This window comes from Gigantopelta aegis, chromosome 10, assembly GCF_016097555.1.
Source record: "Gigantopelta aegis isolate Gae_Host chromosome 10, Gae_host_genome, whole genome shotgun sequence".
NCBI classification, from domain to species: domain Eukaryota; kingdom Metazoa; phylum Mollusca; class Gastropoda; order Neomphalida; family Peltospiridae; genus Gigantopelta; species Gigantopelta aegis.
Window position 1 is genome coordinate 43,517,275 of NC_054708.1, and position 15,442 is coordinate 43,532,716.

General features: G+C 39.5%; 1 protein-coding gene across 1 annotated transcript in view; it reads right to left on the minus strand.

The window, feature by feature from the left end:
• LOC121384483 overlaps window positions 1–15,442 on the minus strand; it is a 39,778-nt gene that overhangs the window by 17,283 nt on the left and 7,053 nt on the right. Inside the window, exons 3-9 of the mRNA XM_041514892.1 lie at window positions 15,168–15,293; window positions 14,002–14,106; window positions 11,615–11,725; window positions 10,249–10,359; window positions 5,166–5,276; window positions 3,835–3,945; window positions 2,496–2,606 (exon numbers count right to left, since the gene is read on the minus strand). Coding sequence (XP_041370826.1) covers window positions 2,496–2,606; window positions 3,835–3,945; window positions 5,166–5,276; window positions 10,249–10,359; window positions 11,615–11,725; window positions 14,002–14,106; window positions 15,168–15,293 — 786 coding nt within the window. The remainder of the gene's footprint in view (window positions 1–2,495; window positions 2,607–3,834; window positions 3,946–5,165; window positions 5,277–10,248; window positions 10,360–11,614; window positions 11,726–14,001; window positions 14,107–15,167; window positions 15,294–15,442) is intronic.

Genomic DNA, 15,442 nt, shown 5'->3' on the forward strand with positions numbered 1-15,442 from the left:
TCAAATTGTTTTTTCGTGAACATATTGTTCCAGTGTACAGAGGCTACCGTCACATGAGTTACTCCTGCCGAATATTGTTTAGATATGCATTTCTATAAAAAGAGAAAGAGAAACTCACATGTATCTGATATCACAGCCTTTTCATTCGATTCTTGTTTTCGAGCAATGAAGTTGATTAGCGAAAATGTGGTAATTTCTCTCCCGGTGAAACCACCGGGGGCGGTTCATTCTGCGCGGCCGCCCCCAGATACTCGACAGAAGCACTTGCCAGGAGCGGAACAGGGGGGACCAAATCTGTCAGCTCCACTGACAGTGGCGATCCCTCCTGTTGACCCACCAGCTGAGATGGACACTGGACACGTGATTATCACGGACCCCCCAGCCAGCCCACCAGCGCTTCTAAAAGTTGTTGTTCCAGCGGCGTGGCAACGAGAACTCAAGAGAAGGAAGGAGTCATCGGCCACTGTACCGGAGACACCCAACCGCTCAGATTGGGTTATCGCGTGCGATCAACTACCGCCCAAGTACCGGGATTCGATCTTCGGAGATTACACCAACCCTAACCAACTGACGGGACCTTGGTCCGATTACCACTGGCGAAGATTACCAAACGGACGAGGAAAATACCAAATCCAACTACTAACAGAAGGAACCGTCGACCATCTCTATGTGACTGCACAGCAGGACGGACTTTTCAGGCAGGGAGTTCTGAGCCCACAAATGCCCAACGCTACCATCCACCGCATCATGAAGATCGTGCTGCGGGGCATTTACCTAGGAGCCATGGATAGGAACCTTGAGTTGTTCAAGGTGGCCCTCCCGAACTTCAAGCCTGATCAGCCCATCACCTCGCCATGAGTCCTGCTGCGCCAACCTTAACTAGGACAGGTAACAACCTCCTTTTTTGGGCTAGTTAGACTTAAACAAACTTTTGCGATTGGTTCAAAATTCTTATGTTTATTTTTTTATAAACAGTCTAACGCATTTTACTTTGGCGCCCGTTCAATTGCTCAAATCACCTTAAAACCTTTTCGGCCGAGCAGTCAAAACTACTTTTGGGTTTAACTTAGAGTCCAGACATGTTTTGTTTTTTTATGCAGTTATTCTTAGAAGACTTAGGTTTTTGACAGGTTTTACCAAGGAATCGAACTTAAGCCAATGACAGCTTGGCCTCACTTGGTGTTTGCTATTTGGTCCGCGCTCTCGCTGGACTTCACTAAATGGCTGTTTTCCAAATTCTGTCCACTTCAAACTCAATCAACCCCCCCCCCCCCCCCCCCCCCCCCTCCTGCTCCGGAATTAAGTCACTGGCGAAGTCAGAGGTTAAATCCCAGGTTGGCGTGCCTGAACCTCTGTGGATATGGGCACGTAAAAAGAGTTTCCCTTCCCCTTTCACAGCCTTTAATATACCAATTGTGGTACATAAAGGTCAACTGAGGTCAGTCGATCCTACAACCTATCGCATTTCAAACTACACCAAGCCCAGGAACATGGGTTGTACATGTATAGGACTATATTACCTATTTCACAGTGTAAAAGGCATGACATTTGCACGTGTATCCAGATGTGCTAGAAACACACTCCCCGTTCTTGCATGGCCTTCTTTCACAGTAGTTAACAACTGAAACGTACATTACGGGAAATTGTCTATGCAAATGCGAATTGTTTATGTGTTACGTTTACACAATAATCAATTGAAATAACATGCATTGTCAATCATAGTATTCCATTGCATGCTGCCAAAACTCCCTTTCACTCTACTTTGTGCAGACATAGTTTTTCATTGCGGTACCTGTTTAATAAAGACTGCACGAAAGTCCGAAATCCCAGAATGCATTACTTTTTTGTTTGTTTAATCATAAACAATTACACACAAGTGAACAGCAGCAACAACACAGTATACGTTGATTACATAAACCACAGAAGCTGCAGTATGCATTACAAAACACAGCTTACACAGTTTACAAATCATTTTCTGTAATTTTCATTCCTGAACCATAGGCAAGAGACTAATATGCATGAACGAACATACTAAACAACTGGGGCCAATTTAAACAAACATTCTGAGAGTACTGCTAAAGCAATGCATGTCTCCTACCGGGTCCAACATATTTCAAGTGCCATAATTCTACGAAAACAAATTGGTAAATTTCAACTGAAGTGTGCTTGAAAATGTGGATGGCAATCATGCATCCCTATATATATATATATATATGTGTGTGTGTGTGTGTGTGTATGTGTGTGTGTGTGTACGTACGTGCATTCCATAATTTCGTAGGTATCAATTTGTTGTTCTTTCAACTGCCAAACAAACTTTGAAATAATTAAGTCAAAGAAAATCCTGAATGTTTTTTGTCCGTTTTACCTTTAAAACATGTTTAAGATGCAGTGAAAATGGATTTAGGTTGTCTCGAAAATAGGGATGGGACTGAAGATTTAAATTGCATCTAACATTAATCCAGCATTTTGAAATATGTCCTTCACGTATGTTTTACCTTTTTCACATCGGTCACCTTGGTAACCGCTGTAGCAGGTACACGTGTACCCAGACGTGCTAGAATCACAGTCTCCGTTCACACATGGATTGCTTGCACAGTAGTTGGTAGCTGAAACATTAAGAATTAGAAATTCAAAAACTAAAATACAGTTAAAGAGTTAACATTTAATATGTGGGGTTTTTCATTTATTAATACATAAAACACATATGCCTCAAATAATATACAATGAAAATAGTTAATAACAGAATAGACAGATTGCTTGTGGGATTGTTCATAAAAAAGGTATATTAATTTGTCTGATTCACACCGGTCTCCTTGGTAGCCTTCCTGACAATTACATGTGTACCTACATGTCCTAGAATGACAGCTTGCACTGCCACGTGGATTGCTTTCACAGCAGTTGATCGCGGTAACATGCATGTTAATAGACACCTGTGTTTTGATGCAAAATATGCTAAAGAAAACAACGAAAAGAACACAAGAATGTACAACTTGAAAAGGAATCCTCAAATTATTCAAATAAAATATTATTATTTTTAACAATATTTCAACTTACTCAACTGAAGATTTCAAAAATATTACAATTTTTTAGTTACATAATTTTATTTAAGGAGTGTATTTGGTGCTGGAAATAAATTTACAGTACAGAATATCAATGAATGAATGAATGAATGAATGTATGAATGAATCTTTAACGTCATACATAATAGTGTAGCGGGCCATACAAAGTATACACATAGTTTTTCGGTTCATATTTGCATGAACGAAAAACTAATTGCGGTCGAATCTTATGATTAAATTTGTATGCATGTTTTAAAAATGCATGGCTGAATTTGATATATTAGCTTCAAATACCCCTGCTGTATCGTTTGTGTAGACTTCAATGATACTTATGTTGCGTAAGAATGCAATCGTTCATTTAGTGTTGTTTGAACCAGGCGATTTTCAAATGAGCCATCATGAGCAAAGCTGCTAGTTAGTTAACAAGTCTGGTTTTGTTTCTAAAATAGGAACACAGGTTTCACAAAAAATTAATTAAAAAGTAAGTACAAAATCAAAACGGGATAGACGATCAGAAAACATTAGTCAGCGATGCTTATGTGATACGTCAGTGATTCCTCGTATTGGAAAATAGCTTCTAATTATATACTAATTACCGTTTTAAATTCCTTCAAAAGCTTATCCACCTGCCTCATACAAAACATATGTTAATTTATTTCGTAATGTGAATGAGTTTGATTTAGAAGTCATACATGTAGGGGAGGGAACTGAAGTTGTACATTTTTTTGCGACATCAATCCAGCATTTTTAAATATGTCCTTCATGTATGGTTTACCTTTTTCACATCGGTCACCTTGGTAACCGCTGTAACAGGTACACGTGTACCCAGACGTGCTAGAATCACAGTCTCCGTTCACACATGGATTGCTTTCACAGTAGTTGGTAGCTAAAACAAGACAAATTAGAAGAAAAAAAACAACTAAGAGAAAGTGAAAGAGTTAACATTTAATATGTGTTGTTTGTTTCATTTATTAATACATAAAACACATATGCCTCAAATAATCTACAATGAAAATAGTCAATAACAGAATAGGCAGATAGCTTGTGGGATTGTTCATACAAAAATGTATATTAATTTGTCTGATTCACACCGGTCTCCTTGGTAGCCTTCCTGACAATTACATGTGTACCTACATGTCCTAGAATGACAGCTTGCACTGCCACGTGGATTGCTTTCACAGTAGTTGATCGCGGAAACATGCATGTTAATAGACACCAGTGTTTTGATGCAAAATATGCTAAAGAAAACAACGAAAAGAACACAAGAATGTACAACTTGAAAAGGAAATCTCAAATTATTTAACTAAAATATTATTATTTTTAACAGTATTTCAACTTACTCAACTAAAGATTTCAGAAATATTACAATTTTCTAGTTACATAAGTTTATTTAAGAAGTATATTTTGTGCTGGAAATACATTTACAGTTCAGAATATCAATGAATAAATGTATGAATGAATCTTTAACGTCATACATAATAGTGTAGCGGGCCATACAAAGTGTACACATAGTTTTTCGGTTCATATTTGCATGAACGAAATACTAATTGCGGTCAAATCTTATGATTAAATTTGTATGCATGTTTTAAAAATGCATGGCTGAATTTGATATATTAGCTTCAAATACCCCTGCTGTATCGTTTGTGTAGACTTCAATGATACTTATGTTGCGTAAGAATGCAATCGTTCATTTAGTGTTGTTTGAACCAGGCGATTTTCAAATGAGGCATCATGAGCAAAGCTGCTAGTTAGTTAACAAGTATGGTTTTGTTTCTAAAATAGGAACACAGGATTCACACAAAAAAAAAATAATAAGTACAAGAACAAAACGGGATAGACGATCAGATAACACATTTAGTCAGCGATGCTTATGTGATAGGTCAATGATGTCTCGTATTGGAAAATAGCTTCTAATTATTTACCAATTACCGTTTTAAATTCCTCCAAAAGCGTACTCACCTACCTCATACAAACGTATGTTAATTTATTTCGTAATGTGAATGATTTTGATGTAGAAGTCATACATGTGGCGGAGGGGACTGAAGTTTTAAATTCCATCTGGCATCAATCCATCATTTTAAAATATGTCCTTCATGTATGTTTTACCTTTTTCACATCGGTCACCTTGGTAACCGCTGTAACAGGTACACGTGTACCCAGACGTGCTAGAAGCACAGTCTCCGTTCACACATGGATTGCTTTCACAGTAGTTGGTAGCTAAAACAAGACAAATTAGAAAATAAAAAACTAACACACAGTTAAAGAGTTAACATTTAATATGTGTGTGTGTTTTTTAATTACATTTGTTAATACATAAAACACATATGCCTCAAATAATCTACAATGAAAATAGATAATAAAAGAATAGGCAGACTGCTTGTGGGATTGTTCATACTAAAAAGGAATGAAGGAAATGGTTTATTTAACGACACACTCGACACATTTTATTTATGGTTATATGGCGTCGGACATATGGCTAAGGACCACATAGATATTGAGAGAGGAAACCCGCTGTCGTCACTTCATGGTCTACTCTTTTCGATTAGCAGCATGGGGTATTTTATATGCACCATCCCGTAGACATGATAACACATACCACGGCCTTTGATGCACCAGTCGTGTCATACAAAAAGGTATATTAATTTAGCTGATTCACGCCCGTCTCCTTGGTAGCCTTCCTGACAATTGTATGTGTACCTAGATGTACTAGAATGAGAGTTTACACTGCCACATGGATTGATTTCACAGTAGTTGATCGCGGAAACATGCACATTAATAGACGCCAGTGCTTTGATGCAAAATGTGCTAAAGAAAACAATAAAAAGAACACAAGAATGTACAACTACAATATTATTATTTTGTTTAACAATACTACAACTTAATCATCTAAAGCTTTCTGATATAATACAATTTAGGCTATTAGGTGCCGAACAAAGTTAAGCAGATTAATATGATTATTTCCATTAAACATATAGAAATGTATAATTATTAAAAACACAGTGTAAAGTTGTCCTCCTGTCTGGCGTCGCACTCTGTGACCTACACTTTAAAATAAAGATATGTATGTAGGGTGTATAAACGTTGCAACGCAATGCAATGGAAAGGACTATTTTAAGCTCCGGCAATCTGGTCTAGAAAGTAACCAGAAAGCAGGCGTCACCAGAAAATGTTCATCCTTATGAAATGACATTCACATACAGATACTTTCCCACAGACAAGGACCGTCCTTATGGAATGACATAGAGGTACTTTCCCACATAGAGAACCATCATTATTGAATGACATTTACATACAGGTACTTTCCCACAGACAGGACCATCCTTATGGAATGACATTCAAATAAAGGTACAGAGAGAACCATCGTCATGGAATGACATACACATAGAGGTACTTTCCCACAGAGAGACCAATCGTTATTGAATGACATTTACATACAGGTACGTTCCCACAGACAGGTCCATCCTTATTGAATGGCATTTACATACAGGTACTTTCCCACAGACAGGACCATCCTTACTGAATGGCATTTACATACAGGTACTTTCCCACAGACAGGACCATCCTTATTGAATGGCATTTACCTACAGGCGCTTTCCCACAGACAGGACCATCCTTACTGAATGGCATTTACATACAGGTACTTTCCCACAGACAGGACCATCCTTATTGAATGGCATTTACCTACAGGCGCTTTCCCACAGACAGGATCATCCTTATTGAATGGCATTTACATACAGGTACTTTCCCACAGACAGGTCCATCCTTACTGAATGGCATTTACATACAGGTACTTTCCCACAGACATAATCATCCTTATTGAATGGCATTTACATACAGGCGCTTTCCCACAGACAGGACCATCCTTACTGAATGGCATTTACCTACAGGCGCTTTCCCACAGACAGGATCATCCTTATTGAATGGCATTTACATACAGGTACTTTCCCACAGACAGGACCATCCTTATTGAATGGCATTTACCTACAGGCGCTTTCCCACAGACAGAACCATCCTTATTGAATGACACTTACCTACAGGCGCTTTCCCACAGACAGGATCATCCTTATTGAATGGCATTTACCTACAGGCGCTTTCTCACAGACAGGTCCATCCTTATTGAATGGCATTTACATACAGGTACTTTCCCACAGACAGGTCCATCCTTATTGAATGGCATTTACATACAGGTACTTTCCCACAGACAGGACCATCCTTACTGAATGGCACTTACCTACGGGCGCTTTCCCACAGACAGGATCATCCTTATTGAATGGCATTTACCTACAGGCGCTTTCCCACAGACAGGACCATCCTTATTGAATGGCATTTACCTACAGGCGCTTTCTCACAGACAGGATCATCCTTATTGAATGGCATTTACATACAGGCTACTTTCCCACAGACAGGACCATCCTTACTGAATGGCACTTACCTACAGGCGCTTTCCCACAGACAGGATCATCCTTATTGAATGGCATTTACCTACAGGCGCTTTCCCACAGACAGGACCATCGTTATTGAATGGCATTTACCTACAGGCGCTTTCTCACAGACAGGATCATCCTTATTGAATGGCATTTACATACAGGCTACTTTCCCACAGACAGTACCATCCTTATTGAATGGCACTTACCTACAGGCGCTTTCCCACAGACAGGATCATCCTTATTGAATGGCATTTACATACAGGTACTTTCCCACAGACAGGACCATCCTTATTGAATGGCACTTACCTACAGGCGCTTTCCCACAGACAGGTCCATCCTTACTGAATGGCATTTACATACAGGTACTTTCCCACAGACATAATCATCCTTATTGAATGGCATTTACATACAGGCGCTTTCCCACAGACAGGACCATCCTTACTGAATGGCATTTACATACAGGTACTTTCCCACAGACAGGACCATCCTTATTGAATGGCATTTACCTACAGGCGCTTTCCCACAGACAGGATCATCCTTATTGAATGGCATTTACATACAGGTACTTTCCCACAGACAGGACCATCCTTATTGCATGGCATTTACCTACAAGCGCTTTCCCACAGACAGGACCATCCTTATTGAATGGCATTTACATACAGGTACTTTCCCACAGACAGGACCATCCTTATTGAATGTCATTTACCTACAGGCGCTTTCCCACAGACAGGATCATCCTTATTGAATGGCATTTACATACAGGTACTTTCCCACAGACAGGACCATCCTTATTGAATGGCATTTACCTACAGGCGCTTTCCCACAGACAGAACCATCCTTATTGAATGACACTTACCTACAGGCGCTTTCCCACAGACAGGATCATCCTTATTGAATGGCATTTACATACAGGCGCTTTCTCACAGACAGGTCCATCCTTATTGAATGGCATTTACATACAGGTACTTTCCCACAGACAGGACCATCCTTATTGAATGGCACTTACCTACAGGCGCTTTCCCACAGACAGGATCATCCTTATTGAATGACATTTACATACAGGTACTTTCCCACAGACAGGTCCATCCTTATTGAATGGCATTTACATACAGGTACTTTCCCACAGACAGGACCATCCTTACTGAATGGCACTTACCTACGGGCGCTTTCCCACAGACAGGATCATCCTTATTGAATGGCATTTACCTACAGGCGCTTTCCCACAGACAGGACCATCCTTATTGAATGGCATTTACCTACAGGCGCTTTCTCACAGACAGGATCATCCTTATTGAATGGCATTTACATACAGGCTACTTTCCCACAGACAGGACCATCCTTACTGAATGGCACTTACCTACAGGCGCTTTCCCACAGACAGGATCATCCTTATTGAATGGCATTTACCTACAGGCGCTTTCCCACAGACAGGACCATCCTTATTGAATGGCATTTACCTACAGGCGCTTTCTCACAGACAGGATCATCCTTATTGAATGGCATTTACATACAGGCTACTTTCCCACAGACAGGACCATCCTTATTGAATGGCACTTACCTACAGGCGCTTTCCCACAGACAGGATCATCCTTATTGAATGGCATTTACATACAGGTACTTTCCCACAGACAGGACCATCCTTATTGAATGGCACTTACCTACAGGCGCTTTCCCACAGACAGGATCATCCTTATTGAATGGCACTTACCTACAGGTACTTTCCCACAGACAGGATCATCCTTATTGAATGGCACTTACCTACAGGCGCTTTCCCACAGACAGGATCATCCTTATTGAATGGCATTTACCTACAGGCGCTTTCCCACAGACAGGATCATCCTTATTGAATGACATTTACATACAGGTACTTTCCCACAGACAGGTCCATCCTTATTGAATGGCATTTACATACAGGTACTTTCCCACAGACAGGACCATCCTTACTGAATGGCACTTACCTGCAGGCGCTTTCCCACAGACAGGATCATCCTTATTGAATGGCACTTACCTACAGGCGCTTTCCCACAGACAGGATCATCCTTATTGAATGGCATTTACATACAGGTACTTTCTCACAGACAGGATCATCCTTATTGAATGGCACTTACCTACAGGCGCTTTCCCACAGACAGGATCATCCTTATTGAATGGCATTTACATACAGGTACTTTCTCACAGACAGGATCATCCTTATTGAATGGCATTTACATACAGGTACTTTCTCACAGACAGGTCCATCCTTATTGAATGGCATTTACATTCAGGTAATTTTCCCACAGACAGGACCATCCTTACTGAATGGCATTTACATACAGGACCATCCTTATTGAATGGCATTTACATACAGGACCATCCTTATTGAATGGCATTTACCTACAGGCGCTTTCCCACAGACAGGTCCATCGTTATTGAATGGCATTTACATACAGGACCATCCTTATTGAATGGCATTTACCTACAGGCGCTTTCCCACAGACAGGTCCATCCTTATTGAATGGCATTTACATACAGGACCATCCTCATTGAATGGCATTTACATACAGGTCCATCCTTATTGAATGGCATTTACATACAGGACCATCCTTATTGAATGGCATTTACATACAGGACCATCCTTATTGAATGGCATTTACATACAGGTATTTTCCCACAGACCGGACCATCCTTATTGAATGACATTTACATACTGGCTACTTTCCCACAGACAGGCAGAGGCAGGTAAACGTTGTCAAATAAAATAAAAGTAAGCATTAACACATTACCCGTTTCACAGTGGGTTCCCTGGTAACCAGGTGAACACTGGCAGTGGTAGCCGGTTGTTCCAGATATGCACTTTCCATTCTTGCACGGATCGTTTGCGCAGTAATTGATAGCTGAAAAACAAATACTCTGTTTGCATGAAAACGGAATCGATGAACTGGCACGCAACTCTATAATGAATAAAGTTTAAAATAATATATACATATACACACACCCACATACACACATACATATAATTGACATACCAATTCTGTGATATTTGTGTTTTTGTACAGTTCTTTACACTGTTTTTGTTTAAGTCTTGAATTTTTATATTGATGTTGATCATCACTTTATTTATTTGCATTACCATAGTTTGACACCCAATAGCCGATGTATTTTTCGTGCTGGGGTGTCGTTAAAGATTCATTCATTCATTCATTCATTCATTCCCTGGCATCTGTGCCTTGTTGTCAATAATGTTGCAGGCGCGTGTACAGAGGATGCGGGGTTTGGTGGCGTGGTTCAAACACCCATCTTCAAAGAAAATTTCCACTTATCACAGTCTAGACCTCCCCCTGCATAACGCACTGAACATGTTTCTGCTTTGTCAATTTTGCTCATTTTCACAATGAGGCTCGCATAATACAATTTTTATTCCTAATATATGATATTGACGATACCGAAAAACACTCTTGCAATAACCCCCCCCCTCCTCTCTCCCCCCCCCTCTCTCTCTCTCTCTCTCTCTCTCTCTCTCTCTCTCTCTCTCTCTCTCTCTCTCTCTCTCTCTCTATATATATATATATATGCATATATATAGAGAGGTTATTACAAGTGTTTTTCGGTATCGTCAATATCATATATTAGGAATATATATATATATATATATATATATATATATATATATGTGTGTGTGTGTGTGTGTGTGGGTGTGGGTGGGTGGGTGGTGTGTGGGTGTGGGTGAAATGATGTCAGAAACAGACTGTCCTGAAACTGCAAGTTAAACTGAAACTGATTACAGTAAGACGCCTACATTTACTGTCGCGCGAGTGCCGTAAACACATTTTAATTGGAACAAAAATCATTTGGGATTTGTTAAGGATATGCAAGACATAGAATACTACATTTTGTCAGTTAAATACCATTTACAATTCGTTTTTAAAAAACGTATCCAGCTCACTTTCGCTGGTTGGATACGTTTTAAAATTACTCTTAAGATAAACGGTATCCAACGGCCCACTCATGTGGTATTCTCTATTTAATCTATAAACCCTGGTATTAACGTTTACGACAGATATACTGTCATTATCATTAATAACTGGGTTTCACAATTATTTTGAATCAATGTCAACATAGTAAGAGATAAACCTGCATCAAATAGTTTACCTGTCTGACACCTGTCTCCTTGGTAACCTGCCTGACAATTACATGTGTAGCTCGATTTGGTAGAAACACATTCTCCATTGACGCAAGGACTGTTTGCACAGTGGTCGGTATCTGAAACATACGTTATAAATTGAAAATAGTGACCACAGTGGCTTATGTGCGACCTGTCGTGTTACACGATACATTTACATGTACCTAAATGTGTCGCAGTATAATATCAACAGAACTTTCAGAAGTACATTCTAAAAAGGTGTGCGTTAAACACTGATTACTATTTATTATACTTCCTCCCCCTAAAAAGAAAACAAAAGAAACAAGCAACACACAGAGGAAAAAACAACAACCAACAAACAAATATTCCCCCCCCCCCCCCCCCCCCCCACCCCCCCCCCCCCACCCCCCAAGAAAACAAACAAAAGAGAAGACAATTAAAATATGATGCCATAGAGCTTTAGTTTGATTATTCTAGAATCCAGTCGTCACATTAAACTTACATGTTGTTAGCCAGTACCAACGCTACACGAAGGAACACACTTCCTCTACATCAACACAGAAATGTACGTTTCGTAATGGAGAATCGGGTTTCTTCCTGGTACTGGTTAAGAACATGCAAGTTGAATGTCACGACTGGACTCGAGAATAATCAAGCTAGTGTTCTATGGCATCAGATTTAAGAAAACGTTTTTTTTTTGACACAGTAGCTGACGTCGACGATTGCCAAAGAATTACATCGAGTTTCCTCTAGCCTTCCCCTACACATCAATATTACTAAGTCTTGTGCATCTGAAGAAAGATCGTACAGATGCTGTTGTTTATAAAAAATAAATGTTCATGGAAATTCAAGACAGGTACTGTGATTACATTCCTGTTTATACAGATGGATCACGGGATGGGAATTCTGTGGCTTGTGCTACAGTTTTTCCATTAGACACAATACTTTCAATGATATTCCCTGACTCAACATCAGTTTTTAGTGCTGACGTTTGGGCTGTCATTAAAGCCTTAGAAGAAATCAAAGATGCTAATGCATCAAAAATTATTATTTTTACCGATTCACTTTAGTGTCTTCAAGCTTTATGCAATAGGAAGCTGGACCATCCCTTAATTGGGATGGTGATACGAAAGTGTGTCTTTTTATCCACTGCCAATACAGATATTGTATTTTGTTGGGTGCCCAGCCATGTTGCCATCAGGGGTAATAAAAAGGCAGATTCAGATTTGTGTGGATATATAAGAAATATAGGTACTATAAAGGGAAATATATAAGGAATAATACATGAGTGGCCGTTAGATACCATTTATCTCACAACTCGATGTTTAAAAACGTATCAATCTTGCTTTTGCTCGTTAGATAATTTTAAAACAACTCGTGAGATAAATGGTATCTAAGGCCCACTAATGTATTAGTCCCTATATACTCTTCAAAAAAGTAGGAGAACTCTAATAAGAATTTACAATTGCCAAAACTGTATGGCATATTAGCTGTGGGGAATGGTTATATGATAATAGTGAATTAATTGGGCAAACATTACAACCCGTAGTTCAGTATTACAGTAGGTTTTATGACTACCAAAGATCTTGAAGGACGATTGGGGTCAAAACTGAAATTTGAAAGTTGACCTTTTTTATCAGTAAAAGGCAAATTCAAACAATAAAAATGACTAAAAACAAAACAATAACAACTGTATGATCAACAGAATGAAACAGATTGACAGAAATAATGTTCCACAGTGATTAATCGACCTTCCTGGGGAAAAAAAGAAGAAGACATAAATGTTTTATTTAACGACGCACTGAACACATTTTATTCACGGTTATATGGCATCAGACATATGGTTAAGGACCACACATATTTTGAGAGGAAACCCGCTGTCGCCACTACATGGGCTACTCTTCCGATTAGCAGCAAGGGATCTTTTATTTGCGCTTCCCACAGGCAGGATAGCACAAACCATGGCCTTTGTTGAACCAGTTATGGATCACTGGTCGGTGCAAGTGGTTTACACCTACCCACTGAGCCTTGCGGAGCACTCACTAAGGGTTTCCAGTCGGTATCTGGATTAAAAATCCCATGCCTCGACTGGGATCCGAAACCAGTACCTACCAGCCTGTAGACCGATGGCCTACCACAACGCCACCGAGGCCGGTCGACCTTACTGGAAATGGTCAAAATCGAGAATGACACCCCACGCACGTGTACGGAGCAACTGCGTGATGCCCGTGCATACTATGGAATGTGTTTCGGTGTGTTGATGAACAGACCTGAACGTTCTTTACTAGGATGTCTATGGTCAAAACGTATGTTCGGTCTAATAGTTGATATTAGCATTAATATTTCAGGTTCCCCTACTTGTTTTGAGTGTCTCTTTAATACAAACCAAACCTACCTTCACATTTCTTCCCCATGTATCCTTTAGTACACTTGCACGTGTAAGATGCCCCATCAAGGGAACACACACCTGAATTCTTGCAGGGATTGGTGGTGCATACATCTACAAAGGTAACAATATTAAAACATTGTATTCGAACTTGTGAATGTGGGGAAAAAATCGCACTGATGCAGTTATTTATACAAATTATTTCATGACAATTCAAGAGAGGTACCGTGATAACATTCCTGTTTACAAAGACGGATCACAATATGGGAATCCTGTGGCTTCTGCTACAGTTGTTTCCATGAGACAAAAATGTTATGACATTCCCTGATTCAGCACCAGTCTTTACTGCTGAAACGTGGGCAATCATTAATACCTGGAAGATATTGATGATTTATATGCATCCGAATATATAAATTTTTCGTGTCTTCAAGCTTTGCAGCACATGAAATCGGAGATGTTGCTGCTAAATCTGCTTTGAATTTGCCACGTGGCACTATCGATATCCCATGCTGTGATTCTAAATATCATATTAATCATATCGTTTCAACTTGGCAATATGATAGCGATGGTGCACTCGCGAACAAGTATCATTCTGTCAAGCCAATCCTGGGAGAGTGGCAGTCCTCATACAGGCGGCGTAGGAACATGAAGTAGTATTGTGCCGTATCCGCATCAGCCATGCACATTTAACGCATTCATTTGTTTTAAAGAAGGACCGCCCTCTTCAATGTAGACATCGTTAGTGTATACTGATTGTGTGTCACAGTTTGATGGAGTGTGATCATCTGAAGTCTACGAAAAATGGTATATTTGGCAACAGAAATGTTTTGAAATATTTTAATATTTTTAAAACACGTTAATTTCTATATATATATATATATATATATATATAATTTTTTTTTTACTTACCTTGTTTATGTATTGTATTATATTTTCCTCACGCTCTTTGCACCGTGGTTTTACCTAATTATATACATAATAGTTTCATACACTTACCTTTTTGATAGCCAGCAGCCGATGTGAAGCAATAGTAGTACAAAAAAATCACATAAAAGACACAAAACCAAAACGCCAAAGCGTTCCCACAATCAAATAATCAGACAATTATGAATTAAACAAAGACAAACGAACTCTAAATAAAAATCGAATGTTTGTATAAAACGTAAACGACTTGCCTTTGTGGAATGTATCCTTTAAGTATTGAGCTCGACTGGTCAGTTCAACGAGGCTGGGACCCTTTTTCGTCTTCGACCCGAAATCTAGACCAGTGATCGCTGCCCCTCCAAACATGTCGAAATTGCCTGCAAACGAAACTTCAATATACCAAGTGTAGAACTAACTAAGGCAAACGACATCCATAACGTAGGCATGAGTGCGGAGTGGAGTGGGTACTCTTCTTTCCAGTTTGTTCCAGGGGAGGCCGCACCAGTTCTCTAACCCAACAATATAA